Consider the following 22,453-nt stretch of genomic DNA (forward strand, 5'->3'; position numbering starts at 1 on the left):
TGCTGAAGCTTCATCTCTTCCTGACTTCTGGCCTGCACCGCCTCCTCTCCAGACCCCTGCAACTCTGCGTGTGGTAGCAACTTCTACCATTCCTATTCCCTGTGTGTCCAACTTAGCGTGTCTCCTCCTCAACTGGGAAATATTCCCAAAGTAGAATCTTTATTTAAACTCTCTTTACTTGAAACAACTGAAATGGAGCATTTTTCCTTTCAGAACCCCAACAGCTGTGAGGACTACAGCAAAGAAGCAAACGGCAGGGCCTCATGCTCTTTCTTGGCCTTTTCGCTCACAGCTGGTGCTCTGCTACTTGATCCACAGCTCCACCTCTGGATTTTCGCTGGTTAATTGCTGGTAGGAGTCTCATGGATGCTTCTGCCAGGGTTGGCTTCAAAGTGCAATCCTCAGGTCTCAGCCTCCTAAGTAGCCAATAGCTCTGCCAGTAGCCAAGGGTACCTAGCTCATACATTCACTTTATAATTACTTTCAAAGAGATAGTCCAGGAGATACCCTTGAGGCAAAGAGTCCTATTGTTGTGCTATTTATGAGAAAAATAACTGCTATTGGAAAAATCACACATACACAATGCATATTCAATGAAACTAAGAAAATTGAGAGGCATGGTTAGATTAGGAGGAATGGGAGAGAGGGATAGAAAAGCAGATATCAATCAAGATGCATTCATTGTACCTCTAAGCTGATTTGTCTAATGATAACTTCTTGTACAACTAAAAATAATAAAAATTTAAAAAAAACAAAGTATATTTTATTTGTGTTCTGTGTTATGTTACCTTCTGGAAGATTTTTCTATTTTTCTCTCCTTGTATCATCAACTTGCTTTTGATGTCATGACTGTTGATTACGAGCAGAAATGTAAATTTCTATGCAGCAGAGCGACTGTACACAACAACAAATGTTTCTGTTAGCATACCTAGAATATTAGATGGAATATAGAAACATACAGAAATAAAAGTATTACTGCAAAAGCAGGGAAAGTCTAAACAAATGTGTTTACCTTACCTTTAGAGAAATATTACTTCACTAGCAAAAAACTAGGGAAGAGTTTAAATTTCTTCCCCCTGCAGGTACATTGTACATTGACGAGACTTTGGTGAGAGGTGGGACGTTGTCTGGTGACTCCAAAGCCAGCCATCCGTTAGCTCGCGGCTTTGATGTTTAAAACTACCACCCCTCTGGTGGGCACTTAGGTATCTTGGCAGAATCCCCACAGAGTCACACTGAGTAGCACTCACCAAAACCTAATACGTCAATGGGTTCAACCTTGAGAATTCCTTTTCCTGCTGAATCTGACCTCATATTGATTTCCTTTCCCCATCCTCGAGCTGCTTTCTAAATAGAAATCGGCTAGTTTGCATTTCCACAGGCGCACACGGCCGTCAGATGACAATGAGGGTGGAGAGAGGGCTTCGGATATTTGGCATCTATCGATACTCTCCCTGAATAAACTTTTGGGATCTCATTTTCCTAATGCCTATTGCCTAGAAAGAAGCATGTCTAGAAATCTGGAAAACAACAGTAGCGAGACCCCACTGACAGACATGCACGTTTAGGTGCATGAAAATATGGGACACTATCGCGAAGCTGCTTGTCTCTTAAAACATGTCGCCCGGAGTTTGGACTTGAGAATTTGGGTTGGAAGGTAGGCGAGATGAATCAATCACGAGGCTCATTTTGGAAGGTCAGTTCTATGCTAGGCAAGGTTGATTTTCATCTCTCGGCAGCGGGGCTCTGCTGAGTGGCACTAAGCAGAGAAATGATAGGAGCCTCACAAAGTTCACCTAGACTTTCACGAACTCATCATCCCCATCAGACTGCAGTTCTATGGGATTTGAAAACTCACCCTTCTGGCTCCACGTGCTTCAGGGAATACTTCTCTGAGGGACTGAAGGGCTCTCTCCTAGAGCAACTCCAAAGCCCTAGCCCCAACTACGGCATATTGGGGGGGGGGGGTTAGTTGAAGCTGAGAATGCTTAGCTGTACTGTGCTATATCAGTGGAATTATACTTGTTTCTCCAGGGAGCTTGGAGAAAGAGATATGTGTTGAAACTGGGTTATATTATCATCAGTCAGAGAAAACCACCAAAGTGGCTAATCAACTTTGCTATCCAGAGAAAAGTCTCCAGTCAAACATATGGTAAGTGAGGTTTATGAATCTAAGCAGCAGCTTGGCTTTAGCCCTGAGGCAAATGAACGTAAATCAGTAAAAATACATTCAGTACCCTCATGACCTCGTCTAATTCTGCTCAAGGTTCCCTCGGTGCCGGAAGCAGAGCATTCTCCACAGACCTAAAGAAGACAGCTCGTCCGTCCTCTGTGTCCTAGAATCAGGCTGCAAATTCCGTGTGGGTTTCGCCCAATAGATTAAATTCTTTCACTGTCATCTTCTTTGTCTTCAAAATAAACAAATTAGGAAGCCAAACTGACCAAATCTGCCTGGGAGAGCCTGCAAGCTTCAATAGGTCAGGGCTGTAACCCACTCGGATCTGGCTTCTTAGTAAATAACACAGAATCAGGCACTTGGCAACTCTCTAGCAGCTGTCCAGGGAAATGAGGAAGACCACATAGTACAATAAATTGGGAAACATGTTCTGTAAGCCATTGATGATAGACAGGATGATTTCATGACACGTCAGCTTCTAAATTCAACAAAAATCACACAAAAAGTTAAAAGATTCCCGACCACTTTGCTCTTCCTATTGAAATGCCATAGCTGTGCGAGTTGTCTCTTAGATTTGTTAGACCATCCTGTAACAGCCCTGAGGACTAGGGGCTGACATTAACCCAGTTTACAGGCGAATCTGCAGGATAGCATGGCAGGAAGGGGTGGACTCTTTCCAATCCGGCCTCTCTGACCTCGGAACCTACAGTCTGTTCTTTTCTCAAGTCAGAGCTCCAGACGTCTTCCTTTTTATTCACAAAAGTATTGTAGGATTAACAAGAAGAAAGATTAAACCTCGAACTTTCAGATCTTACTGAATGAGTAGAATTCAGTAATAGAATTAGGGATTCAACATATTTAATTCGGCAGATGTCTTTTAACACCCAATTCTAAAATTATTAACTATTTCTTTCTAAGGACTTAATGTAGCTGGTTTTGTCTCTACTCAAATCACTGTGAAAGAGATCGTTTGGACTTGCAGGCCTCTGGGCTTCTATCATAATTTTTATGAATACTTTCATTTTGTATCTATGACTTTTAATTTGAAAAGCATAAAATTCTCCATTAGTGACCAGTACCTTTCTATAGAAGATGGTAGTTTGTTCTTCGTGTAATTATTTGATATATTTTGGTGTTTTTTGCAATCTATTGCTACTCTATTAAGAAGAGATATGTAAAATACTGAATAAAGGCCTCAGGGAAAAAAGTCTACTTCAATTAGTTAAAGTTAAGCAAAGGGGATTTAAGATGGATGGCGAGAGGAAGAATGGGAGAAGACAGTCATAATACTTGTTGTTCATATGTGAAAATAAAAGTAGGAAAATGGAGGGAATTGGTGGGATTGGGCCAGATGGGGGAGAATGATGGAAATAATCAAGATGTATTATACTCATAAACTGACATGTTTCAAAGTAGAGAAATCTGATTATCCCTCTATATCTAAGCAAGTTTTAAGGAAAAACAATAGGGTCTCATTTAAGTGCTTGGGTTAAAGAGAGCCACCTCTTCATCCAGCACGCTTCTGTGCTTTATCTGTTTATGCGTTTGAATACCTACTAGGTGCAAAGTATTCACAAAGATGCAGGCAGAGCTGGAATATTAAAAGATTTTTTTTGAGGGTCAAAGCAGCTAAGATATGAAATGACTTTAGGAAAGAATCAAATGGAAGACACACGCGAAACACTGTTATTTTCTTTTCCTGGATTCTGTAGAGCATCCAAAAAAAATATAAATGTCTTTCAGTCTTCCGGGCAACTGATAATGGAAAGCGGCCGCAGGAAGAATCAACTGCACAAATAGTGATTAATATGAAATAGCTAATTGGACTGAGCCCCTGGAGAAAATGCAGAGAGCTGAGAGAGTGCTATCGCTCTGTTTGTTCTAGCAAAATGAAAGCCTTCTCCCATTTACATTCCTCCTCATTAATATGCCAGCTGGACAATTGTCACAGCCCATTCTGTTCTGTTTGCAGTGATTTAAGAAGGTGACTTAGGATCACCTAATGAAGAATGATAAACACCTAATATCCATCAAATGTTTCACTATTCCCTTTATATTAATCTCCTTTTCTGCACAGGTTAGTCAAAGCACTTCACTTGAGAAACGAAAGGAAATATGGGCAGCGTAGATATCAAACTAATCCTGGCTGTTTGACTATCAGGAAAGAATTTAGCTGAGTGTTGAGGGAAAAAAGAAGTTAAGACTAGTTACACTGGAACAAGAACAAGTTATTCACTGCACAAAGCTGAGTCGTAGAGTCTGTGCTTTTGGGCATCCATGGATTTAATTCAGCTCATGAAGAACTTCGTGTTTTATAGATTTTTGGATTCTTTGCTCAAGTCTGAGCTGGCAATAAAACCAGTATATTCAGACTGTATTAAAAACTTAGTTTCAGATGGGGCAACTCTGTGTTTTTTTTTTAAATTTAATTTAATTTTTATTGTCAAGGTGATGACCAGAGGCGTTACAGTTTCACTCGTAAGGTAGTGAGTACATTTTTTTTTTTTTTTTTGGCCTAACTTGCTACCTCTTCCGTGTCCTCCTGGGCCCTAGGAGCTGAGCACACAGCTTCAAGATGACTGGTCTGCTGAACTCCACAGGGCCTTTGGATATTCAGCCGGAATCTGATTTCACTCCAGCCTTTTAGGATTTTTAGGATGCAAAGGAGAGCAGGAGGGGGTAGAGAAACACCTCCTGCAAGTTGAGAAATGCTCTGCAAGTGGGTGTAGCATGCCAAGCACGAAACACTTGGTGTTCTCTCCTGGATTTTTAATTTCTGCTCTCATTCTTCACTGTGTTCTTTCGATCCTTGTATTACTTAGATAGGGGGAGTCTCAGCCATAGTGTTCCGAAAGAGAAAACGCTTAGCAGCAGTGTCTCATGTCCACAATCCTAGCTACTCAGGAGGCCGAGCTGCGAGGATTGCGGTTTGAAGCCAACCTGAGTAGACAAGAGCGTGAGAGTCTTTTCTCCAATGATCTAATTAACCACCATCAACAACAACAAAAAACAAACAACCAGACATGTGGCTCAAATGTGCCAGCCTTGAGCTAAAAGAGCTACGGGAGAGTGCCCAGGTCCTGAGTTCAAGTCCCAGTGCAGTCAAAAGTAAAAGAGGAAGAAACAAGACTGGGTAAGACTATCTATGCATTGCTCTTTCGTTTAGTTTCTGACTTCGGATTCTGCCTAGGGAAGGGAATGGAACAATGAACCGCTGCAGGAATCCCCTTTGCACCCCTTGGAAGCAGCTTTCGGTGTCAGAACCCGCCAGCCGTCTAAGTGTTTTGCTTTCATGCTGTTGTCTGGTCTTTACTGACCATGACCACAAGTGGAACACACCTTGAGGATCAGCATTCCCAACAACTTGTTTGCAGGTCGAGTTTTTCCACTTTCTCTCTTAGACAGAATGAACGTCTGGTTACAATCACGGGGGGACAGACACATTCCTTCAGAAGCCTTCTTCAGACGCGGTTAACCAGCATCCACTCCTGTCATGGGTTAAGGTGTGCGTCTCTAGCCACTGAGAGCTCTGGAAGGAGGACTTTCATTTTCTAAAAATATTTTTTAATAACAAGTCAGCTCTCTTGACTTCTAAAGAACAGGAAAAAGAATTCAAGAAGAATTGGTGTATCTTTGACATCTATATTTTTTAATATTTTGCTTGACTCCTAGCCTTACAAATTACCACTTGGCAATGTTTATATTCATAGCTATTATTTTAATACTGTTTTTTTTTTTTAGCACTGTGTGTTTCAGGGCCTCTGGGCACGTGAACAAGATTTACTAAACAAAACAACAAAATTAACCAAGTAAGACCAAAAAAAACCCACCCCACCCCAAAACAGTGCCTATGCCTACAGTAGCAGATAATAAAGTAAAATACAGAAAGCCTTCCTGCTGACTTTCCTCTCACTGTGTATCATTTTGAGTGTGAGGAGGCACACACACACGTGTGCACACTGTGCCGGGTAGCTATTTGAGCACGGATCTTGTAGTATCGGACAGCGACATTATCGTGTGGATCTTTCATTTCTTTCTCTTCAAGGGTGATTTGTTCCTTCAGTGGACAGACTTTATCAGCACACACAATGAGTCTGGTAAGAGATATTGGAGACTTGGATGGACTTGAAGGAGCGTCGGATTAACCTCTGCGCTCCAATTCCAGCTCTACCACTCTCCACCTCTGCCACCTGAGCATCACGGAGAAAACCGCACGGCTTCATGTTGTGAAGAATGAGTCATGTCGGTCACGAAAAGCAATAACTACTGTCATGGCGTTTGCTACTATCATCTGGGGTGATGCTGGAATTTGTATGAAAAGTTCAGAGTCTGACGTCCTAAGGCCAGTGGGAAGCCACAGCCAGTCGACAGGGAGTCTGGGAAAGGACGGTGCGTGGTGGGCACGTGAGGTTCTGTCCACACGGTGGGGTTAGGTGGGTTCACTGGGCACTGATGGAGCCAGACACAGGACAGCCATGCCCGCATCATAGCTGAGCACACAGACTAACTTCAGTGAGAGAACCCTTTTTTTTAATCATGAAAGCAATTGCTCTAGACCCTGGAGGGACAGGTGTGAGTTTGTTTGGGGGCTTGTCCTAAAGGTGAGCTTGGCACACCAGCTGCCATGATTGGCAGCAACGGTTCCTTAGTCATTACCACTACCTCGTAGCCAAGATGCTCTATCCAGAACTAGAGCCGTTGTGTTTAATGATAGCAAATTACCCTCGCTATTTCTGGCAATTACAGAAAGCGTTCATTGATTGTGATAGACAGGACAATAACTACCACACATTCAACAATACCTACAGCCACAATGAAGAAAACAATTCTTTTTTGAATTTTCTCCTGTTGTGCCTCCTTTAGGAGGAGCACTGTTCTGGGAGCCTGACTGCTCGGGCTCTATTTGCCCTGGCTTCCTGGGCTCAGCTGATTTTTCTCTGCTCTTCAGTTTCTACGGTTGGAGGGGACACATACTATCTGATGGCACACTTCCAAAATTTTATAAGAGAAACAAGTAATGGTGTAGGTTTTTATTTTTTTTATTATTTATTTTACTTATTATGAAGGTGATGTACAGAGCAGTTACAGTTGCGTAAGTCTGATCACGACTTAAGTCTGGTACATTTCTTTTTGGAGAATGTCACCTCTGCCCTCCCTCCTCCCCCCCCCCCCGTTTTCCCCTTCCGTCCCCACCCACAAGTTGTGTAGTTCATTTTCAACATAGTATGTCTAGCAAGTACCACGACCTCATTTCTTCACTCTTTGTCCTGCCATTTCTGTCTCCCCCTTATCTTCCCGAAGACAGATAAACAAACCAAAAGAAAAAAAGAAGAAAAAACAAAAGCAGCAACCAAGGAAAAGACCTCTTATTTCCATTTCCTGGAGTTAAATTTGATAAGTATTCGTTTATATGACTAGAGGCACATTGCTCCTTCCTGTTCTTCTCCTAGGATGACCCTCCTTGGGTCTCACTGGCTGCGAATACCTAGAGTCCTGTATAAATGGTTATAGTCTCAGTATATTTTAACTCTAGCTTCCACTTATGAAACAAACCTGTGCCATTTGTCCCTCTGAGCTTGGTTTACTTTACTTAACATGATTTGTTCTGGGACCGTCCACACACAGTGTAGTTTTAAGTCATCTTTATTTCATGAACTACAGTGTTAAAAAAAAAAAAGCAAAATAAAAACCCCAAGCAAAACATTTATTTAGTTAAAGATATTGAAATTTGTACACACACTGTCCACCCAGTGGACTGGCAGGAAAGTTACTTTGGCGATTACCCCCCACCCTTCCACTCCTCTATAGCAGTACTAATTGCTTTAGCACCCCCAAAGCAGCAGGGAAGGCCCCTCAGGTTATCTTGCCCACTCTGGTTCACAATGAGATGCATACTTACCTCGATCTACAGGTTTCTTACATGACTAACTGGCTTGGAACATTGGAACAGAGGCCATGACCCTGAGCCCTAAGCCTGCTATGCAAATTCCTTTGGTGTATGAGCAGAACATGCTGGATTCTTGCACCTGCCCCTTCTCAGTGAGAGTGGGGTTCTTCTCCTTTGTTCTTTCTCTAGAGCAATAAAAATCACGGTGTACATTGTTCTCATATCTGAGGCATTTCGGTAAAAATGAGAAAAATCTCTTGATCTCAGCGGGTTTATTGTTTTGCACTCCACCCTGATAAAACTGGCCTGAGACAAGGGCTCTCGAAAATACAAAGGGCCAAGCTTCTTGCTCAGCATGTGAGGAAGATAAAAATATGAATTATTGATATCTTCGAGATAATAGCACAAATACACATATTAACAAGTCATCTTATCAGAGGGCACTGAAGATACAGAAGCTGCAGAATATGCGTGGAGATAATGTTTCCAGACTTCATCCTCTTCGTACCTATGTTGCTGCAACTTCCATGGAGCAGTAGTAGCTACTGAGAACCGCTTTTGACATTCACAGTCCTTGTTCTCTCCTGGTTGTAGTTCATGCCATGTCTATTCCATGGTGGATTTCAGTTTGGAAGAAGCCTCCAGAGCCTGCATCGAGTCTTTCGTTAACCTCCTCCAAAATGTAATGATCTGGGATGTTTATTTTCTTGATGATGCCTACAGATAGAGTTGGCAGAAAACAGAAGTTAAGAAAAAGTGTGTGACTGGGAACATATAAATGAAGGACCCATTATATAATGCCCTAAAATATAAACATGTTCAATTCCTATTTTAATTATATGCTACAATTAAAATCTGGATTTCAATTTCCTATCCCTCTTATCCCCCACCAATGTTCACCAAAATAGTTACTTCAAAGCAATAGGGCAATGACTAAGAGAATGCCACTATTAATTTAGTTCTGAGTGCATTTCAGAGGTGTATCTAGAACTTAAATAGACCTTTTACCATTGGAAGGAGTTAAACTGTGCCTCCTTCTGCAAATTGTGTCCTCCAAAATTATATGACCAACTTCTACACGCTAGCATCCGTAATTATACTCATATTCGGAAATAAGGTTTTTGTGGTTCTGTAGCATATTGACCAATTGCTACCCCATTTATGTCTACCTGAAGCCTGAGAATGTAACTTTTCTAGAAATAGATTCAGAAGATGCAATCAGTTAATTTAAAATATGAGTTCATCCTACATTATGGTTGATTCTAAATCAGTGCTCCATGGAACACTGAGTCTTTCATATGTCTATGAGAAAAGCCACAGAGACGAGAACAAAGAAAGGAGTTTTTTTGTTTTTGTTTTTTTTTGAAGCCAGCGATGTGTTACCATGAGCTAAAGGGATGCCATCTCTTTTGGTTTCAAATAGTAGAGCATCTGCCTGGAAAACTAAAGTTCCTGAGATCAGACCCCTGGACTACAGACACCCCCCCCCCCACACACACGAGTTTCCCAAAGAAGAAAAGCCCACAAATGGAGAGATTCACTGATGAATTCAACAAGACCCTTAGAGAAGGCAACTAGTCTACCCTCTGCCACTTGAGCTATTTGTCTCCACCTGTCAAAGAAGAACTAACAAGAATGGCCCCCAATCTATGCCAAAAAGTTACAAAGGGAAGGAAGACTCTCAAACTCAGTCTAAAAAGCCAGTCTTACCATGATACTAAAAACAAGTAAGAACATGATAAAAAAAAAAAGAAAGAAAATTATAGATCAGTTTCCTTGGATTTAATTTTATCAAGTTCTCTCAGGAAAAGACTTGTAAGACACATTCAATGGCATATTAAAAAGCATCACAAATCTTGATTGTTTCATTCAACTTACAAAAATGGTATGATTGCACCAATAGATGCAGTAAAAGCATTCAACACACTTTCATGTTAAAGCACAGAGTACAGGAGGAAAAAAAGAACTATACATCAGCATAACAAAGCACACACACATTATAATTTATAGCTAACATTGTCCATTGTATTAAATCAAGAGGATCAGAAATTATTTTCTCTCAAGGCTTTGAGGCAGAGATGTCCATTTTTTTCCACTCTTATTCAATACGGTGTTTGAATTCTTATCCAGAACAATAAAAAAGAAGAAATAAAAGTAATACTATTATGAAAGGAAAAAGTTAAATTATTCTTCTTGAGTAAGATGCTATGATCCCATAATTCAAAGACTCTAAAGATTCCACTCAAAACTCTTAGATATGATAAATACTTTCAGCAAAGTAGCAGGATATAAAATCAGCACACAAAATGTCAACTACTTTTCTAAAAACTAGGAGTGAGCTATTAGATAATGAAATTAGGAAAATAATCTCATTCACAATAACCTCAAATTATTTAAATACTTCAGAATAAACCTAGAATGGAAGGTGAAATATAATGAATAGTCTAAAAACTTAAATAAATTGAAGGAGACACAGAGAAAAATGAAACACCTGCATCATTCTCCATTTGATTTTCAAGAAAGAATTGAAAAACATATTGAAGCCAAGACAGTCCCTCCATGAACTGAACTCGGGAAACTCAATATACACATGTTCAAGGCTGAAACTACAACCCTCTCTTTTACACTGTACAAAACTTAACAACACAAAACAGTTCAAAGATCTTTGTGTAAGTCTTGAAACTACTATGGAACCCACAAGGATGAGCCCATTGAACATAGAGAGAGGGTAACATCTCCATTTACTCAGGAAAAAAACCCAGGAATTAAGAGGATTGCATCAAGTTAAAACATTTCCACACATCCAAGAAAACGCTTTGTAGAACCAAAGGAAGATCCACAAAACAAAACATTTTGCCAGCTGTATATCAGATAATGGGTGAATGTCTGCAATACATAAAGAGCTCCAAATTGTAAACATCAAATGAACAAATAATTTAACAAACAAAAAGAGAAATAAATAAATAAGCAAATAAATGGAATAGAATGGACACTTCTCACAAGATGTACAAAAGGTTCCTAAATACATAAACTCTTTTTCCATATAGGAGATGCAAACCAAGACAGCAGTAAAATTCTATCTCACCCAGTTATAATTGCTATTCCATCTCACCCAGTTATAATTGCTGTTATCAAGAAAACACAGCAGGGGCTGGGCATGTGGCCTAGTGGTAGAGTGCTTGCCTAGCATGCATAAAGCCCTGGGTTCGATCCCCCAGTACCACATACACAGAAAAGGCCAGAAGTGGTGCTGTGGCTCAAGTGATAGAGTGTTAGCATTGAGCAAAAAGAAGCCAGGGACAGTGCTTAGGCCCTGGGTTCAAGTCCCAGGACTGGCAAAAAAAAAGAAGAAAACAACAGAAAAAATTCTGCAAAGGGTTCAGAGAAAAGTGATCTTCACACTCACTGTTGGTATACAATTACTATGGAAGTTGGTAGGGAGGTTTTTAAAAAAAGTGAACATAGAACCACCATGTGATCTTACTATACCATTTGTGACATTGCTCCAAAATAATAGAAGTCAATGTAAAATAGAGACACCTGAATATCATGTTTATTTCATGCCTACCAGCTGATGAAGGTATACAGAAAAAATATATCCATACACCCATACCTATACACAATAACATAATATTCTGCCATGAAAAATGAAATTATGTCACTTGTAGTATAATGGGTGGAGTTGGACCTCATCATGTTAAGAGAAATAATTCAAACTCAGAAAGACAAAAATTATTTTTCTTTCCCCCTGTGTGGATAATAGAAATACAGAACAAAAAAAGGAATGACTTGCTTGTAAAATAGGAACTGTTTCGGGGTGAGAATAGGAACCTACACATGGTAAAATTAGAAGGTGAAACGGATTTAATATCATCAGACTTCTTTTATGTATGAAAATAGAATAATAAAATCTATCAACCACTTTTTTTGGAAAAGGAGAAGAGGGCAGGAAGTAGCAAGAGTGAGGTGGATTTGATCAAAGTACTTGTACATGTGTGGTACTATCACAATTAGCCGCTTTGTACAATTAACCCATGCTAGAAGGACTTTTTTTAAAAAAAGGAAATAAGAGAATATTATTTCTTATGAGTTATGATCTTTCAACAAGTAATATGCCAATCTTTCATTTGCATTGAATGAAAAGTGCAAGGTTTTGATGAGATAGTAAAGTCTTTTTTGTATATTCCCAGCTTCATTAATATTTACCAAAGAAAACTTCAGTAGACAAACTAAACTATCATAAAAGACTTCATTGTAAGCCTGCAAAATAGAAATGAGCTTCTCAATTCTACTGAAAGAAGTCAAGCTCTGGAATGACTTTATGGAAGGCATTTGAAGATATTAACATGGTGGGTGGTCACTGTAATAAGCCCATCTGTGTCTGGCAGTTGCAAGAATTTGGCTCTTGTGGACTGAACATTTGTATCTTCCCAAATTCATATACTAGTGCTGTACTTCCGTATGTGATGTTGTGGGTAGGGTAGGCATTAGGAAGGGATCGAGATGAGGTAAGGTATGAGGACGAGTTCTCATGAACGAGATGAGTGCCCCTACAAGGGTCCAGGAAGTGCTTTCTCCCTTCGCTTTCTGGCATCATGAAGATACCACAAGTCAGCAGCCTGCAGGCTGGAAGCGGCGTCTCAGCAGCTCAGCTGTGATGAGACCGCTCTCAGACGTCCAGCCTCCACGACTGTCAAACATAAACTGCTGGCATTTTTTTAGTCGATTATTCTAGGGTAATTTGTAGCGAAGTCCAAGCTGAGTAAGACAGACTTCTAAGGTCCCAAAGAGACTACATTCCACCATTAAATTTTGAAGTGATAGATTTCAGTTCGTTTGAAAGGATGTTCCTGGGTTCTAACACTAGCAAGAAGCTGGGAGATGTCCAGTAGACAAGGAAAGATATAGCTTATTAAAATTTATAGTATTCCAAAGAAAAGGAGGTCAGGCGTCTGGAGGTAGGAAGCTGAATTCCCTTTCCTTCCCTTCCCTCCTTCTCTCCTCTCTTCCCTCCTTTCCTCCCCCTCCCTTCCTTTCTTTTTGTCCTTCCTTCCTTAGACCAACTACTTAATCATAACAATTATATCTTCCCAGCTATAAATGCTGGAATACTGTGTTATGCTCTAGTGTTGGCTTGAGAATTTAGCAATCATGCAAGTAAGATATTTAGTACAATAATAATAATAAGAAGAACAACAGTAGCTTCTGTATCAAGTGAAGCCAATTTTGTTGACTTGGGATTTTTAATCTGTAACCAATAGTAAAGACTGTGGTGATCTCACGTGTCGAATGAGAGTGTTGCTTATGTTTGAATCCAGTGATAGTTGAGATCCTGGGGTATTTCCATGCACCATGCTAAGACAGAACAGACTGAGGCAGTGTATTAGTGTTCATGTGAGGTAAAAATGTCTATCAGAGTCAGTTTAGAGTTCATGTGGGGTATGCCATGGGTAGAAATCTGTCTACAGTTAAGTGAAAGCAGCTGGGCACCCACAGCCAGGCACTCCCTCGTAAGGCCCTGAGATGACACAAGTGAAGAGAGCTGAAAACAACTAGAAGGCACATTGATCCCCAGCTCCACTCCCAACTTGCCTATGCGTTGTTTTGATACCACTGCAGAGCCATTGAAATCAGTCACTGGCAGGACATCCACTTGCAATAATGTATTCTTGTTGCATCACAATGAGTTTCCATGTAATTTTTCCCCAAAGAGAATTTGCAAGGCATAAGCAAGAAAAAGAACAATTAGGGATTCAGAAAACAGTCATCACGCTGTCCTCAATAGCTCTCCTGTCCCCCAGAGCCAAATTTCTTTTCAGCCTTCAAACTTATGTCCCTTTATTCTAATGCCTTCAGCTCTTTTCATTCTAATGGACTATTTCACTATGTCTTAAAATACTCTTCTCTGGGAGATACAACTGTCCTTCTACTTCAAATATTTTCATTACATTTTATTATGACTTTGGTACAAGACAAGCTTCACACCTAATTTGGAGGACCTGCCCTGCCAAGTTTTATTTCCCTCCAGGACTTTTATCAGGATAATTTGATTCAACTCAATTCTTTGTAAGTCCAAAGTTCTCTGGTACTCCTTTAACTTAACTTTATTTCCAAAGCATGTTAGCTCGGTGGAAGCCTTTCCTGTTAACCCTACAGAACCTCATTCCTCTTGACTTATGTCCAGGAAATACAGTCGGTAAATATTTACTGCACACCTGTAAAGTGCCAGAAATATGAAGATGGCCAGGAAATCATTCTGAACATGAAGAAGAAAATGGTTCAGAGGTAGCGGCTGATGGGAAAATGGAAAGTGCAATGTACAGGTATGGACGGCATAACAAAGCTATAGTACAGTACTCTAGGCAGATTATTGTCTGGGAGCCAAGTCATGGATAGTATAATTGGACACTCCTGAGAAGAAACTGTAAAGAATGTGCAGAAAGAGTATTTTCAATAAATGAATAAACACATTTTAATTGATAGATTAGAAAGTGTGTATTTTCATCCTAATCAGGATTTTTTGAAATATGTATACATATATTTACATGCATACATGTATATATATATATACACATATATATACACAAGTTGAATAGTTAAATTGCTCTACATAACACATGCACTATTCCTTATATTTATCACAATTTTGATGGTGATAACGTTTAATTTTAAAGAATAGAATATGTTATTAAACTTTTGACAATATATCTCTTGAGCATTCTCTTCCAAAATGAAGTCTTTGAATGCTTACCTTGTACTGTATTAAATGTGAATTTGTATGTGCATGTCTTTGAATGGTGATACCTTTACTTAAACTTAGACATGAATCTTTCCCAGAGTGTATTCCTTTCATCTCCTCAATGGAAACTGAGTTCCATAGTTAGTAAGTTTCAGAAATGAAGTACATGTCATCATCAGCACAAGTGTGTAATACATGTTATATCCTAGAGGTTTACAAGGGTTTTATGTGTTTAACTTTATGAACTCAGTATGTCCTAATTCAACCACTGGGACTTTTATTTTCTGGAACAGCTATTCACAACCCAAGGCTAGTGTTATATTAAGTACTTAATTTGAAAGACAATATAAAACAACAGAGTAGTTCAAGCAACCAAGTCCAAATTCGAATTCTTTCATAAGACATCCTCAACATCAATTAACAACTTATTTCTGCTACCGTAAAGGTGAAATGTTTTTAGCCTTGTAAAATGAAAGTTTTTGGAAAATACAAAAGGGAATAATTATCACCCCAGAATAGCTAGTTTTAACATATTATATATTGCTTTGCAGTTATTTTGCAGTTCACATTTTGAAGCAGTATAATAAGATATATCATCATCTGTATATATTGATTTTCATGTTATTTTTCTGATTGTAAAAATAACTTTGCTCTTTTGTGGATATCCAAAGGACTTTGGAAAATAAAAGAAAAGGATCTTGTGGAAACTGCTGTTCTTTTCTCTTCTTTTTCCTCCTTCGCTCCTCCTTTTTCTTTTCCTCCCTCCCTAATTCTTTCCCTCCCTCCCTCCCTCCATCCCTTCCTTCCTTCCTTTCTTCTTTCCTTCCTTCCTCCCTTTCTTCCTTCTGTCCCTCCCACCTTCATGTTACTTGTTTTCCTTTAACTATTCCAGGGATCGAACTCAGGGTCTTGAAATCACTTGATTTGTTTGCTTCCTCATAGTTGGCATTCCACCACTTGAAACATGACCTCATCCCAGCTTTTTCATGGTTAATTTGGAGAGGGAATCTTGTGAACTTGGGCTGGCTTTGAACTGCCATCCTCCAGACCTCAGCTTCCTGTGTATCTAGGATTACAGGTATAAGCCACTAGCACCCGGGTTGTCATTTACGTTTAACTAACACAGAAACATAATGTTTGTGCACAGTAGTGGGGTAAAAGGATGTCTTAATATATGTATACATTGTGTACCATTTAAGTCAGATTAAATATATCTCTTTCCATTTAAATCATAATTTATAATTAGAATATGTTTATTGAGGTACCATTTTTAATATAACTAATGAAGGAAATGGTAAACACGAATGGAAAGGGATAGGGGCCTGCACGCAGCTTGCTGTAAACTCCTTTTCTGTATACGGATGTGTACTTGGCATGATATATGAGATCCCCCATCGCCTGAATTTCTCATGGAGGGGAAGATTCCAGTGATGTCTCTGAGTAAGAGGCTTTGTGACAAGTACACAGCTTAACCAATGGGTCCTCTAAGAATGCATGGCTGGGCAATCCATCTATAAAATCTTCCACGGTCTTCTCTGTTGAGACCACGGTCCACAGGACTCTCCTGAGCAGTCAGTCCTGTGGGGTTTGCTTCTTTGCTTCTAGGACTGATGATAGTTACCAGTCTGCACGGTGCCATCACTTAGCTTGGCCACTTGGTGGTGGTGCTCTTGTGAAATGAGCACCAGGGCAGCTAATGGAGGAGCCGGGGGCAGCGCCTCCCTTCGCTACCGCAGGGAGAAGTCTCGCCCTGGCCCTGGTGTCTGCTTCACCCAGGGCTCTGGTGGCTTTGCAGTGCGCTCAGTGGGCCCCGGTGCTAGCTGAGCTTGAAGGCCCCTCCAATGGCCGTCCTTCTGGTGCCTTCTGCACCGCCTTGGGCTCTCCAGAGTCCTCCTCCATTTCCATCTTCCCATGCTTGTGTACGCACACCCAAAGTGAACCCACCTCAGTGCCAGTCCTTCTGCTGTTCTGGGGGTGGGGGGAGGACCAGAAAGAAAGATGGAACAGATTAGAAAAGCACCACACACACACACACACACACACACACACACACACACCCCTCCAGGAAAACCCCACTCTGCTTGGTTGGAAAGCAATGGAGGCAGAGGGGCCTCTCAGCCCAGCCGAGTGTCTCTTGGATGAATGACCCACCCTTCCCCAGTTTCATCTCCATTGTAACTTCTGCAGGAGCCTGAGACTCACTGCCACACTCAGGGCCCGCGCCCAAGGAGAAGGCAGTGAGGCAGAAGGGCACGTGCCGGGGCCATGACAGGCAATGACAGCAGCTTCTGGGGCTTGTGCCTGTAGCTGTCCTGATGAGAGGGACGCTCCCTGCCCCACCCCAGCCCACCCCACCCACCCCCTCCTCCTGCCCCCTGCTTGCTTGCTTCTTTAGACACCTGGTTCTTTTCTGGCCCCCCATTTCAGCCGTGGCCAGCTCTTCCCTTTCCGTCTCTGCGGGAGCTCTACAGAACTGGGGGCCAGGCGCGACCTCCCAAGGGTGCTGATGGGGATGCCCAGAACTTCCAGAACCACGGGGGACCCTCAGGAGGCCCCGGAAGCCCCCGCCTCCCCTCCCCTCCCCCTCCGCTCCTCCTCTCTCCTCCCCTCCTCTTCAATTTCATTAAAAAAAAAATTTCATTTCTTTCTCTTCTTTTTAAAGCTTGAACACAGGAGACTAACATCTGGGGAATCATGATTTGAAGCCAGTCTGGGCAAGAACGTCTGGAAGGTTCTTATCTTCAAGTTACCAGCCCAAAGCTGGAAGGGGAGCTATGACTGAAGTGGTAGAAAGCCAACCTGGAGTGAAAAAGCTAAAAAATCTGGACCTAGGACCCGGGTTCGAGTCATAGTACTAACACATACACAGACACAGACACACAGACACACACACACACACACTTTTTTTGGCCAGTCCTGGGCCTTGAACTCAGGGCCTGAGCACTGTCCCTGGCTTCTTTTTGCTCAAGGCTAGCACTCTGCCACTTGAGCCACAGCGCCCCTTCTGGCCGTTTTCTGTATATGTGGTGCTGGGGAATCGAACCTAGGGCCTCATGTATCCGAGGCAGGCACTCTTGCCACTAGGCTATATCCCCAGCCCCAACACACTTTTTTTTAAGAAAAGAAAAATGCATGTGAAAAAGTATGTTGGGGTGGGTTGTACTACCCCCGTTTTTAAGAGTCCCTTACTTCGTACCTTTTCTTGGGCTTCGGGTGGGGAGAGGGGGTGATATTTGTGGATATATGAACTCCATTCCTAACAGAAGCATCCACCCATCAAGCGCGAGTGGGGAGCAGATGCGAGCTGCCATCTTCCTGCCTGAGTGTTGTCTGACACAACCCAGATCACCCCAGGCATCTGAGCTACCAGGCACCTGCTGCTAATGGCCCAGTGTCTCCACCTTCTGATATAAACACATCCAAAAGTGTTGTGAGCTACCGTCACAGAAATAACATATCTGATGAAATAATAAAAATTACCTGTCCATTTGCACTATTATTCGCTTGTGTGACTATCACCTGGTTGGGTTGTTTGCCTATCACCTTTTTCGTTACTGCCTATCTCAGAAAGGCAGGTGAAAAGAGGGCTTCTACAAGTCTCTTCCACTGAAGTTTCTTCTTCCACTTTCCTGTCTACTGATAAGAAGACAGGATGCACGCGTTGCTACTCTTCCATCCAGCATAGAGAGCAGGAAGAGGGCTCCTGTCTGTGAGGTTGGGCTGGGAGGTCTTCCCGCTCTTGTCTCTGCAGGTCCACAGGTATTAGGGAAGGACCCGTGGCCTGTGTCTGTACCTAGGCTGGGAAGGGAAGGCACACTTAGGACATGCAGATGGTTGGGGGGGAAATAGCTGACACAGCTGCAAACATGGCTCCTCAGGAAGCCCAGGAAGCCCCACCCATCCGAGCCATCAGCCCTTGTGAGCGTGGGGCTGAAAGGCACGTGCGGGGCTCCGGAATAGAAAACGCCTAATGTTGTCTCTGCGTCAAGGAGATCCACTTTTATCTTCATGAAAGAGAGAGCAGAGAGAGACTGCTTTCTTTACAATAAAACTTGTGTGTGTTCGATGACACATAGAATGCAAATTCAGTTTTCCCTTTTCTCCCTCCCCTGCCTTTGCCATCAGCTGAAAAACCACCTTGGAATTCTAATATTGTGGAGTTAGGAGTTTTAAAGATGGAGTTAAGTGCCGGATAAAAAGGTCTCAAATGCAGACAGTGGCAACCCATGATATTTTTATACTCATTCTCACCAAGTGTTGGCTTTTTATTTTATTTGCTTTTGGAAGTTTTGAGGGTTATATTTTGTAAAGAAAAAAAATTCACTTGGTATCTATTGATGTTTACTCTGTGCCACTCACTCCCTGTGCTCTAAGCGTTTTGTTTGTTTTTGTTTAGTTAGTTAGTTACTTAGTGCCGGTACTGGGGGCTTTAACTCAGGGCCTGATGCTCTCACTTGGCTTTTTCACTCAAGCCTGACACTACTGTTTGAACCACGACTCTGGCTTTGTGTTGGTTAATTGTAAACATAAGTCTCTTGGATTTGGATTCGTTCCCCGGTGCCATCCTCAGGTCTCAGGATTACAGGTGCCAACCACCAGCACCCGGCTAACCATATTGTTCTGCTTACTGGCGAGGATGCTCCTAGGAAGTAAGAAACCATCGGTTTCGCATCTCCCTTTGCAGATGGGAAAGTCTGAGTGTAGAGACCCAAACTAGAAAAAGTTCAGACCAATTCAGGCCATTTCTGCCCAGCCTTGTTAGGTTAACTTAATGACAGTGTGTTAGTGATAGACTTGTTTAAGAGAGAGAATCAGAAGTTCTTCCTGGACCCGCGTACTCAGGAGCCCCGGCTTGAAATTCTTGCTAACTGGAAGTTTGGTACGGGAAGTGTCACTACCTGAAGCCTTGTCCAGAAAGCGGCCTCTCAGACCTCACCCCAGACATGTGCTGGTGAAGGCTGTCCAGTCATTTTGGAGTTGTCCTGAGTTGGTAGAGTCTGCTGACTTCCTGAGTTGAAATGCTGCCTCCAAGGCAGATTCTAGGAGACAGTTCACCGACCACAGGCTGGGTTTTTGATGATCACTCAGCTCTGGGGAGCTGATACAGGCCACACTGCACCTCAGAGTCCCAGAATCACATTCTACCCTTCAGCAAGCTCTCCAGGCGCTTCCTGTGGCTGAGAACTAGGAGCCGGAACCATGGCTTGATGTCAACTCGTAGGGATTCATTTTCCAATGAAGCCTTTGGTCCCCACCGGGTGTTTGGTTGCCCCTTGATCTCCTATCCTGGTGAAGGAAGCCTTATAGGACAGAACTCTAGTTGTGAATGCCTGGACAGAGCAGAAAATTCAGTCTGGCTTCTGATTTTTGGAAGTCATAGAGTGAGGCTAAGTGTCAAGCAAGTGGCTGTCAGGGAAATGGCCCACGGTGCGTTGTTGCCAGAAACTGAGCTATGCACTCAGTGAGAGGCCCAGGAGGGCAGAAAAACCAGCGCTTCGCCTCATTATGTAAGGCTTTCCTGACAGGGAAGAGAATGTGCCTTGCAAAACATTCGGGGACAAGGAACAACTTCTTTTGCTTTTCTCTGCTGTTGCATAACCCGTGTTGTCACGCTTGGGTGCACTTATTCCACGTGTACAATGAAGAGAAAAATGTGGTAACAAGTAGCTTATGTTTAACAGCACTGTTTATGCCTTTTATCTGGAACCCAACTGAAAGCCAATCTACTTTTCCTTGTTTTGCATGTCGCAACAGATTTATTTCAGAGAGTATTTCCTACCATGTGAATTGAGGAATAAGGAAGGTATATTTTGCCCCAAATCTATATCTCCTCTGCCTGAAGACTTATTCGTAACATCTTGTGAATGAAAACAAAAAATGCCAAGAGACAGAGAAAGCTTGATGGCTGGCTACACAAAACAATTTTTTTTTTGTGAGAGATGGCGTTGCAAGGGCCCAGAAGAATAGAGATACAGGTCCAATAACTGTATCAGATGTGTCTGGGCTGTCCCCATAGCTTTTTTTTTTCCAGATTATTCTTACAATACTATTCCCCTGCCACTATGTTTTATCATTTCTTATCTTCACCTCCATCCTGATAACTTCTAAGACTGTCTACACACTGATCCATCATAGACGGACCCAGCAGACCATATCGTATTAGCCTATTAAGCTTGTTCATGACAAAGCTCCATCAATGCCTTCAATTAACTTGTCTTTCTACTTTGTCACTAAGGCCGTTTTCCTTTCTCCGTTTCTACAGCATTCCCACCTGCCCCTGGGAGGATTTATTAATACTGTGCTCTTCAGATTGCTTGCCACACATGGGGTAGATTCTAAGCCCATCACAGCCCGAGCTCTGTTGAGTTTGTCACTTTGTCTTTCGCCCCTACCATGATATTTGGCATGAAGTGGAATGTTTACCACGTGCTCAGCGTAGCATTGATGAGCTGTGCTGAGTTCCCACGTACGTCAGGGGCTACGGCAAGGACTTCACCGGGGAGCCTACTGTCCTAGTTATGTGTGAGAATGAAGAAGAAGGCAGAGAAGGAGATAGAACCTATACAAGGATGCTCACAAGGGGACCATTCAAGACACCATTAAAAACCAGGCCTCACATTCATATTCAGAGGAGAATAATTTACTCCCCAGGGGGCTTTAACGATTCTTCATATTTTGCATGGGTTGATCTGTATGAGGTAGGACTTTGTGGCTTCCCAGAATTCAGTCAGTAAGAAATCCTGGGCTGAGGGACAAAAGAACACAGAATGGTATGAGATAATACTCATTAGCCAAGAGGGCGTGTCCGCAAATCTCCCCAATCTTTTAGTGCCTCACCTCCCATTAATTTACATAAATTTACCAAAGTCCGGCTTAAATGATGCCGTTTTTGTCTCTCTCACCACTGTTTTTTTTTTGTTTGTTTTTAATACCCACATTTGTAGTTTTCTCATGGTGTCATAATTTCTTACTTGATCTTCTACCCTGCAATCTTATGACATTCATTTCCAATTTCAGTCCTTCAAGGCAAAGTTTCCGTCTTCCCGTGATGGCTGACGAGACTCCACGACCTACTCTGTCCTATTTGAGCAGCTGATGGGTCTGCTCCCTCCATACTGGAATTCTTTACTTGTGCTATACCGGGTCATTTGTCATTTTCTGTTGTATTTGCCCCTTCACGTCTCGGAGACTGGCAGCATTGCTTTCTTGGCTCAGGACTTTGGTCTTGTTCTAGATAATTCTCTTTGTTCTTCAAAACTCAGGGCAGTGGTCAGGACCCTCAGATGTTAGAAAGCTCACTCTGCTCACTGTGTTCGGGAGCAGTGGTTCCTTCTCTTCGCTGCATCAGAGTTAGCAAGAAGCACTGTGCAGAAACCTGGGGCAGAAGATCACCATCAGTTTCCAGGCCAGCAGGTCTGAAGTGGGACTCAAGACTCAGCAAATGTTCAAATGTTAATTCTCTTTTCCGGCACTGAGGTCTGATCTCGGGGACTTGCACTTCCTAAGCAGGGACTGTACCGCTTGAGTCCCACTCTCAGCCCTTTGGATGCATTAGCTGTGTTGCACAAAGGCTCTTGGGTATATGCTCTGGCCAGCCTGAATGGCTATCCTTCTATTTGCACTTCTTATTTATGCCGGGATGACAGATGCA

At 42.1% G+C, this 22,453-nt stretch overlaps 1 protein-coding gene across 1 annotated transcript in view; it reads left to right on the forward strand.

The window, feature by feature from the left end:
- LOC125340197 (28S ribosomal protein S35, mitochondrial-like) overlaps positions 1-22,453 on the forward strand; it is a 38,633-nt gene that overhangs the window by 13,701 nt on the left and 2,479 nt on the right. Inside the window, 4 exon segments of the mRNA XM_048331643.1 lie at positions 2,035-2,152; positions 8,658-8,745; positions 14,248-14,348; positions 21,278-21,500. Of these exon segments, the coding sequence (XP_048187600.1) occupies positions 2,035-2,152; positions 8,658-8,745; positions 14,248-14,348; positions 21,278-21,500 (530 nt within the window).

The sequence above is a fragment of the Perognathus longimembris genome, chromosome 22 (assembly GCF_023159225.1).
Source record: "Perognathus longimembris pacificus isolate PPM17 chromosome 22, ASM2315922v1, whole genome shotgun sequence".
Classification (NCBI taxonomy): Eukaryota; Metazoa; Chordata; class Mammalia; order Rodentia; family Heteromyidae; genus Perognathus; species Perognathus longimembris.